Here is a 20,230-nt window from a genome sequence, read left to right on the forward strand (position 1 = left end):
AATCCTGCCAGAACTGGAACCACACAATGTCCAGAACTGAGCTGATGGCCTTGCTGCCTAAATCTGTAGCCGTCTTCCTCTCCGTGAATGACAGTGTTCTTCTAGGTGTCACTTAGACTAGAAACTAGAATGACTATTGCTGCTTTATCTCATCCTTGACAACTCCTCTACCCCCTCCTCTCCCTCCCTCCTTCTGCTCCCCCTTCGCTCTCCCTTCCCCTTCCTCTCTGCCTCACACACGTCCACAGAGTCCACTTCAAAAGAATCGCCAGCCAAGGATACCGCAGTCCGGTGACAACTCTGACTGGTGGATTGGAAGACCTAGTAAGCAGAGCACTGAAGACAGAGACAGTCCTCCTCAAGGCGTGAAGAGAAGACAGAAGCACAACGGCCATAGTAATTCTGAAGAACACTTTTACAAAGTGAGCCTTGGACCAGCAGTAAAGTCTTCCAGAGCTCCGAAGGTGTGGCTTGCCTGCCTGTCTGCCTCTACCTCTCTCTCATAGGAATGCTGAATATTTAAAATGAAGAACTCAGGATCAGAAGCTAAGTTTGGTTAAGCACACTATGGGCTGAACTTCTTTCACTCCAACCCAAGGGGTGTGTGCAAAGGATCTTGGGGGAATATACTGGAAGCTTCTTAGGGGTGTGTGCAAAGGATCTTGGGGGAATATACTGGAAGCTTCTTAGGGGTGTGTGCAAAGGATCTTGGGGGAATATACTGGAAGCTTCTTAGCCCTTTCATCACAGCTGTTTGCACAGTTTCTGGTTCTGGAGTTTGGACATCTTGATGGCAGATGCTAACATCAGTATTCAACACAAGGCTAGCATCTGCCATGCTGAAAAAAAAAACTTTCAAAGAGCCTATATTATATAGAGTTTGGAGCAGATAGCAAATTATTATCACAGATCTCTTGGGCACTTTGTTGGACTCCAAAAATAAGGTCTTATTTTTAACATTTTGGCTTTGTTCTCTCCCTTCCTAAAATTTATGTGCTAAGGATATTTTGCAACTTACTTTTTGCAATTAGGAGTATAATGTCTTTCTTCTGTGATTGGCTGTAACTTTGAGAATAGAGTACAAATGGAAATAGTTATATTCCCCTAATCAGACAGACAGACAGACAGACAGACAGACAGATAGATAGAATTAGGCAGTCACACTAAGGAACTCTCGGGGGCTACGGTGATGGCTCAGTCAGGAAGACATTGACCTCACGAACAAGAAGACTATTATCACAAACCTGCAATGCATATTTGGGAAAGGTTGCTGTATAATATAACTATCCAGTTTCTGCCAGACTCATAAACTAAGGCCAATAGAGACAATAAAATATTCACCCGAGGGCAGGAGAGACAGTTCAGTGTTTATGAGCACTGGTTAGTCTTATAGAGGACCTGAGTTTGGTTCCTGGCACCCATGTGGCAGCTCACAACCATCTACAACTCCAGTTCCAGAGGAGCTGATGCCCTTTTCAGCCTCTGAGGGCACTGCACACACATGGTACACAGACACACAGGCTGACAAAACACCCATCCACATAAAGTAAAAATAAATAATGTTTAAACAGTGTTACCTGTGTTAGAGATTCACTACCCATCATGGTCAGAAACTTGGAATTCAAAATACAACATAGAATAGCTTGCAAAAAGAATTTATTTTATTTTTAACTATGTGCATGTTTATGTGTCTATGTGTGTGAGCACATGCAAGAGGGTGACCTCATGCATGAGAGGCCAGAGGAGAGAATTAGATCTCCGGAAGCTGGAGTTACAGGTGGTTGTATGCTTCCCCATGTGGGTGCTAATAAGCAAACTTGGGTCTTCCGCAAGGGTATCAAGTGCTCTTAACTGTTGAACCATCTCTCCAGCCCCATAAGGTAGCATTTGATTGACACTTTAATAGTATAGTGATAGTATTTGTAGCCTAATCCATAAAAAAATGGGGACATCATTGGTCTCACTCTAGAATTTAGTGTTCTCATCTATAAAAAGTGTTTTTTGCTTAAACGAGGTGAAGTGAAAATTGAACCATGGGTCTCTCCATGGTGTTGAACCTGAGTAGGTTAAAGGGATGCTTAATACTATACTCCAATCCATTCTCCCAAAGCCTGCCTGTATGGCTCAACACCCCAAGGACCTGTAAAGATCCGTTGTAATGTAAGCTGATAATTTTCACAGCTAGCCACGCTGAACTCTTCTTGTTCATGCTAATTAGGATATTCTTGGTAACACATCTTTGTACACACAGGAATTAATGTTCCTCGGACCACCTTGAAGATGCTACTTGGCGAGCAACAAGGTCAATTCTGAAGGCCCCAAGAATGAATTTTTATGAACTAGCACAATAATTTTTTTTTTCTGATTCTAACCCGCACACACCTACAAAGCCACTCTGGCTATGCTGGAAGGTTCAAGTCCTGATGGCAGACAATGATGCCCCCGTGTAGCATGAAAACGTCAAGCATCTTCTGATGCTATGCAGAAACAATGGAAGGATCTCAACTGTTTTCCTTAAGTGCTTTCTAGCAAACATTTATTAGTTCACATTCCTCATTCAGTGCACTCTGTGACGAGCCAGTTTGCAGCCTCTACACTAGTGAGGGTAATTAGTCCGTTATTGACTCCCGCCTCTGTAGTCTCTAGCTATGGGTGGATCAACTGATGGTAACAAGGGGAGTAAGAGAAAAATAACTTGGCTCCCCATTCTGAAAAAATATGGAGGAAGTGAGGCAGCTCAGGAATCTCCGCAACTGAAGGGAGAATTGTCATGGGCTGATAACTAGCTGGCTATGTCATTTTTATATTATTTTAAGAATAATTGACATTATAATTATTATTTAGTTCAGAGAGGTAATGTTAGGAAGAAAACCAGAAACAAGAACACCAACTGGGGATGGCGTGGAGGTGGAGCCAAGTACAGTTTCGCAGCAAAGGATCCAAGACACTACGGACACCAACAGAATATAAGATTGTATCACATGATCCCAAGGTGAAGGACTCAAACACTGCGCTCAAAATAGAATCTTTCTCAAAGTATAGCATGGAAAATAACAGTTGGTTCACCTTTGCTTTATAATGGCAGGTGGTAGGGTAACTACCGCCTGAGGTAAATGGGATACTATAAGGGAGAAGCCAGTATCTGAATTAACAAGGTTGTTTCCACAGCACCAATTCTGATGTTCTTTACCTCAAATCTTATAATCCCCAAATAACAAGTCTGCTGGCTTCATCTAGGATTGGCACCCGTGTAAGTCTACACGATGACCTAAACAGCATGACTTAGAACAGAGGGTGAGGTCTCAGTGAGTAGCACTGGCTTGTGGTTCAAAAAGGGTTCTGTGCACCAACTGGGCCAGTGATCTCTGGAAAAGTTCATTCAGCCTTTCCACCTTGTCTCCGCCTAGCCCTGCTCAACACCTTCTGGGGCAGAACTCTGGAGACTCCACGGACACTAAGGTCATGGATGACATCTCTAGGCTCTCACAGAGCTAAAAGGATCTAGAAGGATGCTGCATTGAATTCCTACTCAAGAAGCTTGGGAGCTTTATAGGGACATAACCAAACAACGGGAAAAGTCCTAGATCAAGACTCAGAAAAGATCTTTAAGTGAAAAGTAAGACTGACATCAATGGCTACCTGAAACACGCCATTCAAAACCGTTGCTAGAGCCGGGCAGTGGTGGTGCACGCCTTTAATCCCAGCACTCGGGAAGCAGAGGCAGGTGGATCTTTGTGAGTTTGAGGCCAGCCTGGTCTACAAGAGTTAGTTCCAGAACAGGCACCAAAGCTACAGAGAAACCCTGTCTCAAAAAGCAAAAAAAAACAACAACAACAACAAAAAACGTTGCTAGGTATGAATACATAAACTTTGATGTTACAGATTTTATGAATTATTGGCTGATTTGTCATCGTTCCTGCCTGTAAGAAACCTAGAACTCAGAGCAGGCAGAGTCTGGCAGGCATTGTCAATGTCACGTCGGACTGCTCATACCGAAGATGGTCTATGTCTCCTGATCACACCGAAGACGGTCTATGTCTCCAGCTCAGTCTTATTCCTTGTGTGCTATCAGTACACATGATAGGAATGACAGGCAAGGCCTTTAGAATTTGAAGGGTCCCTACCACTGAGCAAGAGTGTATCATCTTTTTCTGGACTTATGTCGAAGACCAGGAAACGGTTCACTAACCAAAGCTAGCTCCTCAAGTGCCCTCCAGATCTAACCATTTGGCATTACAAAGGTGTACATAGTGGTATGGAGTCGGCCTGGAGCTGCCTGGGACCATCCCAGTGAAAAGTTCCTTACTGGACACCCAAAGCCATTAAATGCCAACTACGGAGGCTAAAATGCGGTCTTGCTTTTAGTTTTCCTCCTATAAAATCTTGTTTCTGGTATAGGAAAATGACAAATAAAGGGAAATTTTACATAACATGGGTATCACAAACATCGTGAAATGCATTTAATAGATATCTAAAACTAATTCCAGGAAAAGGTGACAAGAACAAGGCAAATGTGACCAAGATGGACCTAAAATAACAAACTACGAAGGTGGGGACCCTTTTATAGCTGGATTAGGGAAGTTTATACGAGATCATAGCTCAACTAACTTTAAGTCTTAGAAGTCACCTGCCATCCTAATATGAAATGCTTTTCTTAAAGAAGCATTTTAAACTGTGGCCTCCAAAGCAACAGCAGTGCTAGGCCTTGAACTTGGCAAGAATGCAAATATCAGGTCCCCTCTAAGGTGTGTGTGTGTGTGTGTGTGTGTGTGTGTGTGTATGTGTGTGTGTGTGTGTGCGCGCGCGAGAGAGAGAGGGGGGAGAGAGAAGAGAGAGAAGAGAGGAGAGAGAAGAGAGAGAGAGAGAGAGAGAGAGAGAGAGAGAGAGAGAGATTGTTTATGAATGAGTGTGTGTATCTGGTCAATGACCACTTACCTAGCATACGTTGTGCCCCAGAATGCATAGAATGACTGACTAAATCTCAATCTCTCTCTCTCTCTCTCTCTCTCTGTGTGTGTGTGTGTGTGTATTCAATGACTTCAGAATTTATAAGGACATAATATTATACTGGGCAAGAAAGACAGAAGTCAAACCTTTATTTTTACAGAGAACCCTAAGCATACTCCACAAATGCTAATGTTTTTTATTACACACTGTATTTTCCAAAGCCTTTATACAGGCTTTTTAAAAACTCAAGAAAGAGCAAAATTCAAAGCTCACTATTTTTAAATTATGAGGCAAGCATGCCTCTTAAGACAGCAGCAATAAAGCTCACCCACAAGTTACCTCGGAGAAAGGAGCACTCATTAGTCTCTTGAAGGGTCCCTAAGATAGGTCTCCATAGAGAAGTCCCCAACTTACGTCGTTTGACTGGTTGAAAGGTGACATCTCAACCTTTCATCAGAAGACTATTCAAATTCAAGGTTGACACTCTGTCCTTTACTTTGTTCCAAAATACTACAGGGGTCGTACTGCCCGATGTTACACCATATGGGCAGACTCCAGATCCAGCAGGCGCGGGTAAGCAAAATGCCTCTGTATCTTGCCGTTCCTCTGCTTCCTGTTGTTTTTGGAACAAGCCTCACTTTAGCTAAACATAACCCTTCTGGGTGATTCATTTTTAGTAAGAGAATCTGCCTCCCGGCAGAGCCTCCTAAATGCTGATTACATTCTGACACTGAGCTAAAGCCTCTCAAAACTCACTGATCTGGCATCTTCTGGTCTTTAAAAAATACTCTACCGCTTTATGAAAACTCACGTAGAAGAGAACTACTAACCGCGTAAGTTTTGTGGGTAAAAAGAGAAACAGCTACGTTGTGAACAGCTGGAGAAGTCCGTCAGAAGACACTTTGTTTTATCATCTGTCCTCTTATTAGCTGTTGATGAGCAACAACAGATCTTCAAAATCTCTCTCCATGGTTCAAGTAATTTTTTTTAACCCTAAATTCACTATTATCTGTGGTAATGGGCATGTCTGTTCAAGAGCTGGAATTTTTAATAAACCTCTTAGGTTTTCACTACCGGAATTATTTCCGCCTGACCTAAGAAACGTGTATAGGGAATAAGATAATGCCAATTGCTGGGGACTGTTGAGAAGGGTAAGAACATTTACACTGTATAAGCGCGAATGCTTGGGTTCAAATCCCCAGTACCCATGTGCAAAGTCAGGCTTTGCTGTGCATATACCTGGAACCCCAACACCGCAGGGGGCAGAAATGAAGGACTCCTTGGCTTGCTGGCAGCCAGTGTAACTCCAGATTCAGTGAGAGACTCTGTCTCGTGGGAACAAGGAGGAGAGTGACGGAGCAGAACACCTAATGTCCATCTCTAGCCTCTGTGTGCACCTACACATGCGCATGTGTGCACATACTACACACAGGGAAACACAAGCACACACAAGGAAAAGTGGTAGGAATGAAGAAAGGGAGGGAAGGAAGAAAGGAGAGAGGAAGGAAGGGGCAGCCATATCAAAGATATCTATCCCTATTTAATATTAGTAACTCTTACGAAACAGGGGATCATGAAGCATATATACAAAGAAAAGCATGGTTATTTTAAAATGTATATAACCTTCTCGGTTGTCTGTCCCCTTGGGTAGTCTAAGAGAATGGTTGGCTCCATATAATTCAAAAAAAATCTATACATAGCTTAGAGAGGGGAGGATAAATCTCCAGGGTCTCGGATTCACTTCTGGTTGCCTTCCTTCATTACACGTTTAGAGGTAATCAATAAAAGCTGATTTCTCTTTGTAAGCATTTTCCTATTCTGCCAGAAATAATAGCAGCCTCTGCTCCAAAATGAAAAAAATAGAAAGTAATATTTACCATAAGAGGAGAAAAATGAAACTGCCTGAGCATTTTTCCAGAGCCAAGTAAAACAATAGCAAGCCCAGTTCATTCTCAAAGAAAAAAAAAAATTCTTCTCAATATTCCCAGCATTGGTTTTGCTCTAAATATCTGTGACCGAAACAAGTTTCTGAACTCTGTATTTATATTTCCATTTTCAATGACAAACTCCTTATGTTTCCTAAAAGTTTTATTATATTTCTGTGTAAACGTATGTGTTAGACAGTAAGAGCCAGTGGTGAACTGAGAAGCAGGCAGGGGGGACTGTCAGGCCCCCAAAGCACCTCCCAGCGCAGATGAAGGTGCAAAACCCAGCAAAGTTGATTCTGGGTGAGAAAATAAAGGACTGCAGATCAGTCTGAGTCTTGCCCGGACATACAAAGCTGCCGTGCTGTTCCTATTCCCAGCACCCCTACTTACAAAGTTTTACAGTAAATAACGTGCCATGAGGCGCTTGGGTCTTCTAATCTGTACCAGACACCACAAAACGGTCGTTTTTAAGGCCTTTTCTTCTTCTGGTTTCTTCACAAAAGACCGTAAGAAAACGTCACGTGGAAGAATAATAGACTTTTATTTTGTTATGAAGTTACACATGCAGTTTTACAGGTCTTCTGGGCTTCCTGTTTTCCCCTTCAGTCTGTGCCATCGAGGGAAGCTGTCATATTTCACCGGGGCGTATTGTAAATCAGACAAGTTCAGCCAGTCGGGTTGAAGGATGGAGGTGGAAAAAGCCCAGTGGAAAATATATAAAGTGCAATTAGAACCATATGACCAGAGATATTGGAGCAATACTTGCTGGAAGAGCGCCAAGTGAAAAATCAGACCCTGTCTGGTGTTAGTGAGACTGTCCAGTTCATTTGGGACAGCTCACATCATTCTCTAAACGCTGTATTCTTTTCTTTCCTCCACAAAAAAAGTTACCCGGGGAAGTTAAGATCTCACGCCACAATCAGCCTAGAACTGTATTTGTAACACAGTGAAAACCACAGCGGCCAAGATGACATCGTAACTCACCTAAAACCCACGTCTAATGTAGTGTAAAATTAAACAACGGTCTGTGTGATATCTGCCAGGCGTCTTCAAGGCTTATCATGATCACAGTATTGAACCAAACACCTTATGCATTTTTCTATGAAATATTTGCCTCGAAAGACCTCAAGCGTCCACCAAGGCAAAGACAACCCATGGGTCTACTGTTGGACAAAACAGCAAGAAGCTATAAGACATAAACTATCTCCCCAGTACATGTTATAAATAGCCTACATATGCATGTCTCACATAGATAGTACCCAGCAGGCTAAGTGCACGTGTTTGTGTGTATATGAGGATGAACAGGCATGAAAAACCCTGACACTGTAAAAGAATTCCAGTAAAAAATCTTTGACTCTACTGCATCTATTACCATGGTCATATCAGATCTGTTCACACTTGCATCAGCAGTCAAACAAAACATAATTTTTCAATACTTAGAAACGACTCAAGTTTAGCAAAGCCACTCACCTCCGAGGAACTGTATCCCTCCGGCCACTCTCCCTACTGTCCTGGAGATGAGCTCAGACACACAGCAGCCCATAAGGGCGGTAAGCGCTACCAGCAGGAGCAGGCCACAGCCCAGGCCCGTCACGATGGTACAGATCCTCCACTCCGCGCTCGGGATGCCCTGGAAGGAGGCGTAGCGCCCACATTCCTCCACCATCACCATCATTTGCCGACTCTCATCGTGCACAGGATAGGAGCACCTCCGGAAAGTGCCGAAGGACACAGGCTTGCCCAGCTGAGATCCCCAGAGCCAGTAAGGCATGAAGAACCCCACACAGGAGGTGGCGGCACAGAGGAAGGAGAGCAAAGCCCAGATCATTCCAGTACAAGTCAGGCTGGATGCCATCTTGGAGCAGGCAATACAATGGCAACCCAATGTGATCGTCCCGAAGGTGGGAACGGAGGCTTAGGGTCACTAGACGCTCCCAGGTAATCCACGGTTCTTCAAGAAGGATGCAGCTACCAGCAGTAACAAATCTTCAGTCTGACAAGGTATCCGCCTTTGCAGTAATGATGGCAGCCCCTAGTAAAACAGCAACAGGAAACAGTGAACATTAAGTACTTCTAGCTCATTTATAGGTCTCTAGAAGCGCTACAATTTTCACTTAAGTCAAGCTACCTTCAAAAGCGGGAAGAATTAATTCTCTCCATACACAACTCTACACAAGTTTTGCCAAACTAGCTCAAAGATTTCCCACGTCTTTATCTCCTGGAAAACGCTCCCAAATTAACTCTGACAGCTATTTACTTAAAGAAATGAATGGCTTCTATTTGCCAAGCCAGTGAATTCATTTCACATACTCACATTAAAAGCAATGTAGCATTTTTTTTACTAGCAGTAGACATAACTCAGGATATTAAAATAAAATGAACCATACTGCTATTTGTTTACTCGGCTTGCAAGTTCACACTTAGTTCCAAAGCAATTTCTCTGCAACTCTTGATGGGTGTGACAACCAAGCGAAATGATGGTAGCTTCTACAATTACACAGAGAGTACTGTAAGCTTAACTAACATCATCTGCCACCCAGGTGTACGCACTGGGTAGAACCATGGTCACACACTCCCACTACTGAGCACTGAGAATTCCTTCGGTCTTAATCTTCCGGGGTAAATGCAAGCCTCTATTATTTTCCCAGCGCCTGTTTTGACTCAGTGGCTTCAGTGATTTCAGCTGCTGCCCATTTCACCTGCGTTTAACTTAACAGGGCAGGCAACCGCACTTCTCCGATACCCAGTGTCAGACATCAGCTATTCAAAGGGTTCCACGATGCGAGTTGATTTGCACACCTGAACACACTCGCCACAAGGAACGCAAAAGTACACCCACCCTGGGGTTCCATCTGCAAACTGCTTTCTAACTCCAGCTTCTGAGCCTTCAAGCAAACTTCTCTCGCCCTCAGTTTTGGATTCCAAAGGGAGCTCCCTCTGGCTACAGTTTTTAAAATCTTGTCAGCTGTGAGTAGAGGCTGGAGTTGAGTTGCTCTGGGAGTGACCAGCAACTGAGAGGAGTAGGAGGAAGGAGGGCCTCTTCCTCAGCTGGAGTGAGGCGCCCTAATCCAGATCAATTCAGAGCCAAGTTCCCCCCAACCCTCGCAAACTGCTCCGCACACCCACGGCACCCTGGAGCACCAGGGACACACACAATGATCTCTGGATGCTAAGCGGCACGGAGAAGTTCTTGCTGCCGGCTCTGAGAAAGGGGCGGATAAGGATGGAAAGGCAGCACCCCCCGGAGGCCAACACCGACCACAGCTGAACCTCGCTGCTAAGGAAGTCAGCGGGGACCCTTGTGCCGGGCTCGGGGCCGCGGGGCGCGCTACTTACCCGGCCGGGCGGCGGCCACGGTCCCTAGCGGGTCCCGGGCGCAGCACAACTTGCTGTCTGTCTTTTCCTGGCGGGGACAGGGCGACACTAAAGACTGTCCTTCTCGCCTTTGCCACTATCGCGACGGAGATCGGGACGACTCTGGGGAGCCCGGGTGGAGGGTCAAGAGGACCCGCTCGGAGAGCCCGCCGGCTGTGGCCGTGCGGCCCGGGAGCACCGCGGATGCCGGCTCCAGCTTTGGCAGGCGAGGCACGCGCCGCCTCCTCCCCGCCCTCCCCTTTCCGCTGTCCCCTCCCCTTGGCCCCGCCGCGCAGTCTTGGACGCGCGAGAGTGGGGGCGGCAGACAGACCGAGAAATCTGGGAGAAAGTTGCTCGCCTTCTCCGCAGCTCCTCGGGGGCTCCGAGGCCACACCCTACCCCTGTATTCTTTCTGGGTCACACATAGGGGTCTGGAACTGCAGTGTTCCCGCTGCCTTTACAGAGACGAGGGTGGGAAGTAGCCTCGGAAGAGCGGGTAGAGTGATGTCTGTGAGCTTTAAAGGGCTCTTGAGAAGTGATCACTTTGGAGGACAGAGACCATGGAAGGCTGAGCACGCCACGTGAGACTGCTGGGTTCAGAGAGGGACAAGTCAGGGAGAAGGCAGGCGACTTCTCTAGCCAGCCTCTCCCAACAGCTGCACACCTTTGGGAACCTCCTTCGAGACATTTCTCTTCCTCTTCCCGGTCTGCCCCTCCCCCGCTTTTCCTCTCACCCAACCCCCCTCCTCTTTCCTCCACCTTCCTTTCTCCTTCCCTTCCTCTTACTCTCTCCATTCCCCTCCCGTAATCAATCTTATAATCTACACAGCCTTTGGATTTCCTTTCTGAAAACCAGCTCCTTTTGATTTCCCCTTCCCGGGTTCTGACTTGCAGGCAGCATTTGAACCCTTTGGAAGCCTCAGCGGTGTTCTGTTGGGAGCTGACTGACCCCGGGAGCCTCCACTGAGGGCGGTTATTTTTAGGAAGTGCCATCTGGGAACGGCAACTTTTGAAGTAGTGCTGGCTTTTCCCAGATACAGTTTTTGTGATGTGCCTTGCCAATGTAGGTGGAAGTAATAAATGGGTGAGAATATATTTCGTAATAAAATTTCAAGTGCACCGTTTAATTAGGGAGCATCAGCCGGAGACAGAGGATGTTTCTTGATTGGTCGAAAGGTTTTAAGGGATTGATTCCAAGCCTGTCCTTTGTAAGAATATAATTAATGCAGGTGATGAGCCACCCATGAAAACAATGGAGCGCACACTAAGCTCTCTCACAAAATTCCTCAGAAGGGCAAAAAATAGTTCCCAGGAGACATTGGGCAAAGTCTGGGGATGTTTTGGGTAAGCATGATCCTTGACGGGAAGACACTACTGGCCACTAGTCCATAAATGCCTGGGATCCGGCTCATTACAGTACAAAGGGCCAGAAGCTAGAAGTGAGAACAGGGCCAAGGCTGGGGAGGAGATCTAGAAGTTTCCCCTCGTTAATTTGTTTGAATTCTTCATGTACAAATCACCAGTTGTTGAGTGTGGGTGGTAGCCATATGACTGGTCTGCCGTCCAGCCAAGTGTCACCCCCACACACCCCCACCTTCCCCCACCCCCCAGCTATCACACATCCATCTATGTAATGTGGAGGTAGCCCACACCATTACAGACAAAATTATATAGTGGCAGCCAGACTCACCCACACACGCACACGCTGCTTACTAGAGAACTTGTCTAGGACACTTTCTCAGGCTTAGACAGTGACCAGGATTGCCAGGGAGGCATTAGCAGTGATGAGGTCAAGTGCAGATTTTCATCACTGAATGTCAGTACCCTAGGTTTATGGGTAGATGGCTTCATCGAATTCTCAACAAAGGGGAAGGAGAAGCTATGAAGGTAGTTATTATTTTACGGAGAAACAAGTGATTTACTTGAAAGCACATGCTTAAAGCACGAACTTTTAAAAATTATCTCATTATTTGTATTCTATTAAGTGATGTAACCATTATCAGAGAGGTTTTGGCTAATACAAAGATAGGAAATGAAGACGTCAAAAAACTGTCAATTCTACCAGACTGAACTATGAATGATATGTGGAGTCATTGTGTGCTGTGTTTTCTGGGACTCAAGATTTCAACTTACGTGAGAGAATTCAGGCAAACAATGACCTGCCTGCCTGAGTCTGCTACCTTGTTTGTAAAACAGAGCTTGAAACCAATTACATTTAATGTTTCTGAACCTCAGGCTGCCAGCATAATGATGCTATGGGTTCTCCAATCTTGGAGCTGGGTGTAAGGAGTCATCTAATCTTGTTCAAGCGCATGGCTTTACCGACGAGCTCAGAATCCTTGCAGCATCTCACTCAAAGTCGAGTGGAGAATCCCAACTCTTAGTTACCTTTTCACACCACCATATAATTATCTTCCCAAACTATAAAATCTTCTGAGTTACCCTCCAGGATCTGGCAGGGATACTTTACGAGCACATGCGTTATAATGTCTGCAAAGACGTTTTTGCATTCGATTTACATCTTCAAAGGCTCTTGAAGTTACTTCGCAGCCAGAAGTTCCCACATAGCAGATGCTGCTCTACCCCCCATTCCTGGTTCCAGAGCAGAGCATTTGGCTAGCAGTCCTATGGAGACGCTAGATGAGATTGTGAAGGTAAAAAGCATATGGAAGACTGTAGGCACTCGTGACAGCACTTCCCGGTTGACTGTGCACTATCAATTCCCAATCCCACATCCCTTGCTCAACAGATGCTTTTCTGGCGTCCCTTAAATTTAGGGGTGACTATTTGACTCCCTTTTAGCCCATGAATTTAAGGAGGACTTGGGAAAATATTCTTTGCTCAAGTAGGGATGCTTGGGAGAAGATTTCTCCCACCTTCCTGGCTGGCTTTGCTCACGTTCTTAAAGCACGAGATGTTTGACCTGACAACAATCCCGTATTCATAAAGATGGGGAAGGCCACAGAGATAGGACCCAACACCCTTCATACTGCCGGCTGTCTACCTCCTTTCCAATTTTCTTTCTGCTAGAATCATGGTCATGTGCCGCCTTGCCCAGGTCCTCGTGAGTATTTTTAATTAAACAATATGGTCTAAGTCACCATAAGTTGTATTTTTTCTTCTATTAGCTGTATCTCTAATTAAGCACTATAGACCACACATGTGCTCAATGACAAGAAATACACATTAGTCAACACGGCACTGCCGTACTTGGCATAGAGGGTAGAGGCACAACAACTGAACATGAAGGGAAGAATTAATGCATAATCAACATTCTGTGATTATTATACTTGCTGTAGCACAAACAGAACTTCCTTTCAAACAAATAAGGTCTGCTATGTGAAGTCACTGATGTAGGGTTGGAACACAGGCAACAGAACCAAGCATTCTGGCCACTGGGGAGAGGAAGAGGAGATTTCTTTAGTTTATATGTCAGAATAGCCCTGTCTAGCAGGTTCAACTTCGTTTCCTGTTCCTGTCTTCCCTGTCTTTCTTTCTTCAGGAAGCTGTAAAAGCTAAATTCTGTTTCTAGCCTGCACTTAGGGTTGGGCGGCCACGTCACAGTTCTGAGAAGCGGTGGTGGTAGAACCATACATGCGTTCTTCTCTGGGTTTGATGGCATCTTAGACATGCAACACCCGTGTTTCAGTCATGAGGTGACAGGCATGACGACAAAATTCAATACAGGGGGAATCAGGATGCAGAATATGGAAAAGGATGGGGATTCTTGATGCCTTCAGCAGAACACTGGATTATGTCTGACCATCTGGAGGCCTTCAGGAAGTGTCTCCTGGCTCAGTCACTTTTAGTAAGTTCTTTGAGTCAAGCAGTTGGCACTAGAGCAAATTGGGTTGGATTAAGCCCTAAGACAGAGGGAGGACAGAGCAGTGTAGGGAGTCGGCAAGTTCTCGAGCAAATGAGAAGGAGCATGGTAGATAGTCATTGTCCTCAGCATGTATTTGAAAGACAAGCCTTTTCTAAGAAGCACGGCAATAGAAACTTGAATAGCCTTAAAACAGTTTGTAAAAGTCAGACCTGTGAACGCTGTAGAGACAGAAGTTCTCAGTACTATAGAATCGTCTGATACAAAAAGTTTGCCGTGAAGAGCAGGCAGAAAGACTGTAGGTACCAAAGAAAATGGTAGACAGGAGGGGGGAACTGACGGGACCAGAAAAAAAGAGGTTACTCCCTACCGTAGACCCCAACAGTGAGAAAACACACTGTATTCCGGAACAGTGCTGTGGGATACCCCTCGGATGTCCCACGGCTGGACAAGGGCAGCCATAGTTTTCAGTATACGCACTGACCAAGCTTTAAAATATGAGCTTTGAGCTTACATCGGCCCTTCCTTTTCTTCATTCTGAAATAATCCTTCTGCGCCCAGATCCTGTGAAGGAATCTTATTCCATTTTGTCCATCTTATACACAAGGAACAAGGTTCCTGGCCCCTGTGTGACATCATGTGTGCAATACTAATAAGCCATGCAGACCCTTACCATAGTTATACCAACTGGGGATGCCCATTCCACTTCCTGTGGACCCTCTTTAATGCCTTTCTAGACTCAAAGTCACCTTACCCCAGAGGAGTTGTATTTGCCTCGTTACATACAATTTCTAAACACAGCAGTTATGTGACTATATTCCCTGGGAACCCTCATGGAAACAGTGTGCGTACCGTTCTCTGACCTGCTCCCAGCGGAGCTGTCTGCATTATTCATTTAAGGTTTGCAAATTACCTTGGAAAATGTAAAATGTCATGTAGTTTCTATATATTATTCCTTTATACATTAAAGTAGCGCACCAATTTTAAATCAATAATTTATTCATAAGTTGGAAAACATGAAGTATTAAATCACATTTAATATACTAAGGGCTTCACACTGAGCTGTCAAAGTGGGAAATGACCACAATACATATTTGAGCTCCGTGGCCAGTCTGCATTGTGCTCAGGGTTTTTAAAGAATCAGCGCTCTGTGCCTCTTTAAAGTTCTCATCGTTCACCGTCATTTCAGGCGTTCTCTGTTCTCTGGTTTTTGCTCTCTTGCGTTAAGGGATGCATTTAATGATTGACAGTTGATGGAGATAAGAATTGTCGCGGCATTCCGTGGGGTTTTAAGGCAGTGTATTGTTAAACATCCTAGGCTGGCTTTGAACTCACAGCAGTTCTGCCTCAGCATAAAGGGCACATACCATCATTCTCTGAAAGAACTGATTTTTATGTACAATAATATAGACTATCAATCAGCTGCAATGCCTGAGAATTTTGAAATCTTAATTCCCCCCTCCCATCACAGTAATAAAGGACGTTGTGTGGACCAATGTTAGTAGGCTTATCTAAAAAAAGAAAGGTCCAACTGAAAGCTTGGTGTTGTAATTCCCCAAAGGACTCGTTTTCCTTAAGGAAATAGTTGCCTGATTTAGCTGAAATGAAATGGAGAAGTTCTTCCCAGCTCTGATCTCCTACAAACCCTGGCCTCTGTACTCAAGCCTGTCATCTGAACAGATGGAAGAGTCAGGAGAAGCAAGGCACCTGGTGACTCTCCCGGTCCTTCTCTGATCACACTGCAGAGACCCAGCAGAGTGGACATGCCTGCCAAGCTCAGAGTTCAGGTCAAAGTCACGTTTGCTCCTCACCGAGTGACAGGTCTCCATTAGCTACCAACCATGAGATGCTTTGGGTTCTACCTGTGACTTTATCCCCTTTCAATTTGTTCAGATTTCGGTTGTAGAAGATTACTATTCACTGCCCGCTTTCAGAGACCCCACGAGAATGACGACAAAATCGTTATTAGCACATTAGTTTAACTATGACTTTTTTTGGTGACCAGTTTGCTGGGAGCACCAGAGCAGGGCTAGAGAGACGCAGAGAAAACAAGGGGGTTAGCTCTCTAAGCCGACACCTTGCTGAATCGCCGAAGATTGTATCTCAGATGCTGTGCTGGTTGACTTGCCAACTCGGGTGGACGAGGGAATGGACATGGAATGGCATTTGGCCGGCTGTGCCTCGGAAGGTCAATAGCTCTGCGTGGTGAGAGCTGAAGGGGCAGGCAACGTGACAAGCGCAGGAGACACAAGGACAACAGCAGAGTTTGGAGCAGGATGTGGCCTCCAAAGTGTCAGCGCAGACACAAGAAGCAGGGTCAAGGAAACAGAGGTGACGGAGAGGAACCCACGGTTTCTTTTTCTACATAAACACATTTGGGACTCATAGGACCCAAAGGCCTTACTTTAAGAAAATTGCTCTGCACCCCAGGAGGCCTATGTTGGCCTCCTAGCTCAGGTCTTCATTGGTTCAGGTACCCACGTTGCTACTTTATTGGGCTGTGGGCCTCAGATCTGTCTCACACTGACTCCAAAATGGGAAATGGCTTCAGCTCAGAAGACCACAGGCGGCAATAATTTTAAAAAATGACAAGGGAGAGGTTCGTTCCTTATAACTTCATTAAAAGCCCCTCAAAGGGAAGCCCAGGCCTCAGCAGCCTACAGGCCCTCCCTGCAGAATGTCCCATACCAAGGTCTAATGAGGAAGCGCCACCTGCTGGCCTGCTGCCTTTGAGCACAGCCAGGTCTATTCATCTCCCCAGACCCTCCTTTATCTTGGGCCTCTTGCCCAGGCTGCCTTTGGAAGTGGAGTCTTGGTTCTATTCTATGGGAATTTTCAGCTTTTCCCATTTTTTATCAATGTTGTTAACTTTCATCCTTAGGGAGAAGGCATGGGCAAGGGTACAAGTATCTTCCCTGCCATTTCTCAAAGAAACATTTCTCAGGGCGACAGATCATGCGCCTTCCTCAAATATTAACTGACTGCAACATCTACATGGTGTGTGGGAGGTCCTTTTGTTTATGTGTGGCTTTTATTGGCTAATGAATAAAGAACTGGCTTGGCCTATCGCATGGGAGGAGAAAGGCGGAGTGAGAGAGACGCCATGAAGCCACGGCCAGAGCCAGACATGCCAAAACTGTACTGGGAGGCCATTGCCATGTGGCGATACACAGATTAATGGAGATGGGTTAAATTAATATGTAAGAGTTAGTCAATAAGAAGATAGAGCTAATTGGGCAAGCATTGATTTAAATTATATGGTTTCTGTGTGATTATTTGGGGTCTAAGCTAGCCGGGCAGCTGGGAACCAACAAGAGACCCTCCTCCAACACCTACATGGTAGCGCAACCGTCTGTAACTCCAGTCCGAGGGGATCTGATCCCCGTGATGCACAGACATATATGCAAGAAAAACACCTACATACATATATGTGCGTGCATGTGTATATACACATACATGGGTATGTGTGCGTGTATATACATCTCCAGATTTATTCTGGGCTAGAAAAAGTGGCTTAGTCAGTAAAGTGCTTGCTGCACAAGCATGAAATACCCACTTAAAAAGAGCAGTGAGCCAGGGCTTGGTGCTGAGTGGAGAGAGGAAGCTTGCTAGGGCTTGCTGGCTGTAGCCACAAATAATGAGCTCCAGGCTGGGTGAAAAAGTTAGAGATGCAGACAAAGACCCTTAACATTTATATCCGGCATGCATGCATGCACACACATACATACATACATATACACACATACATACATATACGCACATATATACATATACACACATATACATATATATACACACATACACATGCACACACATACACACATATACACACACATACATACACACATACACATGCATGCAGAGGAAAAATACTTCTTTAAAAACAGTACCTTTTGTCTATTTAGCATGTCTCTTATCTTAGAGAAATATGTAAAGCTAAAATACAAAAAAAATAGGAAATCCACATATAGACATTTTAAGAGAGAACACATAAAACTATCATTTTCTAAAAGAACCAGAACCAACTTCTGACCAGTGTAATCAAAACGGAGAATGTTTGGGGGAAAGAATACCATAGGGGTGTCAAACTTCAGAGTCTGGTCCTAAAACAAACTGATAATGACTCAGTAACCAGCTGTAATTTCTTTATTATTTATTCATTTTTTGTGTTGGTCAATACATTTACCTCATAAAACCATTAGCAAACATGGCCCATTGCTTTTTGGAGAGATGGTCATGTCCTTGGTTTGTTTTTGTTCGCAGAGAAGGCTGCGAAGAATGCTGGTACTGGGGTTAGAGTGAGTTTCCCCGCGGTGCTATGTGCCTGTTTCCTGGTACTAGAAGCCCCCTAGTGTCCAAAGTGCAGCAAAAGGGGATTATTTTCCCTAGTTTCCCCTCTAGGGATGGAGGTACTTATTAGACTGCAGCTTAATGACTGTTCCAGTAATAACAGGCTAGCCTCCCCACTGAAACACTTTAACAGAGATGTGCTGCTTAGTATAGATGTGTGGACAATACCGATAAGCCAAGGAGTCACCAGCACCTTCTCTGCTATAAATGCACTCTTTTTCTTTCCTGTGGCCCCGGTTGCCCTGAATCTCTCCATGTAGTAGACCAGGCTGGCTTCAAACTCAGAGATCCACTTGCTTCTGCCTCCAGAATGCTGGGATTAAAGGGTTTGTGTCACCACACCCAATTTACAAATGCACTTAATTACCATTTTTATTCTTTTGTTTTTTTTTTTAACCTGGGTGGGCTATTCTTTCAGAATTGTGATGCTCAACCAGAAATTACACATATTATGTTTACTGATAACTTGTTACATTCTGCTGGGTGGTGGTGGTGCGGGCCTTTAATCCCTGCACTCGGGAGGCAGAGGCAGGCAGATCTCTGTGAGTTCGAGGCCAGCCTGGTCTACAGAGCAAGTTCCAGGACTGGCTCCATAGCTACTGAGAAACCCTGTCTTGAAAAACAAACAAAACAAAAAAAAGTTATGTTATTTACGTACCATCTGTTAGAAGCCATCGCTGGGTTTATTTGAACATGGGTGTAGTGCAGAAAAGACAGGGAAGGGAAGAAACCCAGTTTCCTTTAGTTGAAAAATGCCTTGAATCTGGTTAAATGGAAGAGACAGAGGGTGAACATCTGCTGTTTGAGTGATGCCCTCCAACTTGCATCTTTAAGTGTAAAGAAGAAAAGAGGAAGGCACAAAAAAGATCCTGGTAAGATTTAAGCATAGTTGTAAGGTAGGGATACACAGTCCTGGGCTTGATTTAGCTGCCAAATTGCTGTCTGACCTTGGACAAGTAACACTGGACAATGAGGATCCCATTATCCTGTTTCCTACTGCAAACAGGACGAAGGCAATCGACAGCCACTGGCCTGCAGTAACAAAATCCAAGAACCCCTGAGACAGCTTATCGGCAATGGAAGTATCTCTCTCATAGTTCGGGTGGGTGTGAAGTCTATCAGAAGACTCCACATCTACCGATGCCAGCTTCCTGGCCTACAGATAGCAGCCATTCGATCTCCTTCCAGTTTACCTTATCTGACAGAAGGAATCAATCAATCTTTTTTTCTTTCCTTCCTTCCTTCCTTCTCTAGTTGTGTCTACACAGTGCAGAAAGTGCTAGGGAGCTCTCTGGCCTTTTTTTTTCTTTTTAATAAACCCTGATTATACAAAAAATATTTCCCTCATGCTTGTTCATCTCCTAAATGACTGGCTCCCAAATGCCAGTGAGTCCAGGACAATTGGACCATGTCATGAGATGGACAGGGTGATTGCCGATGGCCCATCAGGCTAGTAGCAGATTTCTTGCCTTAGTACGCCAGTAAAATCATATGAGAAAGACTTGAAAGTTCAAAACACCCAGTAGAGATCCTGGTGCCGGGTGCCATGGAAGAGACTATTCCCAGGGAGCTGTAACACATCTATGGACTCCAGTGTAACCCCCGCTTGGCGGGTCAGCTATTCAGGGTCCTCTGAAGGGGCGCTAACCTGCAAGACATGAGCTGAAGAAGAGGAAGGAAACCAAGCAAGATTCTATTGTCAAGGTCTCCATTTATTGGGGTGAAAGTTACAGCTTATATACCCCTTGAATGGGGTGGAGGTAGGTAGGCAGGAACTCTGCAGGGGTAACTGAAGGTCATCAGCCAGCAGCTGGTGTAAGCCGAAGCA

The 20,230-nt window shown here is 45.0% G+C and overlaps 1 protein-coding gene across 1 annotated transcript in view; it reads right to left on the reverse strand.

Annotated features, from left to right (window-relative positions):
• The window catches only part of Lhfpl6 (LHFPL tetraspan subfamily member 6), a 191,483-nt gene extending 181,043 nt beyond the window's left edge, over positions 1–10,440 (reverse strand). Inside the window, exons 1-2 of the mRNA XM_038347798.1 lie at positions 10,212–10,440; positions 8,346–8,907 (exon numbers count right to left, since the gene is read on the reverse strand). Coding sequence (XP_038203726.1) covers positions 8,346–8,730 — 385 coding nt within the window. The 5' untranslated portion in view covers positions 8,731–8,907; positions 10,212–10,440. The remainder of the gene's footprint in view (positions 1–8,345; positions 8,908–10,211) is intronic.
• Between the last annotated feature and the right edge of the window lie 9,790 nt (positions 10,441–20,230).

This window comes from Arvicola amphibius, chromosome 11 (genome assembly GCF_903992535.2).
Source record: "Arvicola amphibius chromosome 11, mArvAmp1.2, whole genome shotgun sequence".
NCBI classification, from domain to species: Eukaryota; Metazoa; Chordata; class Mammalia; order Rodentia; family Cricetidae; genus Arvicola; species Arvicola amphibius.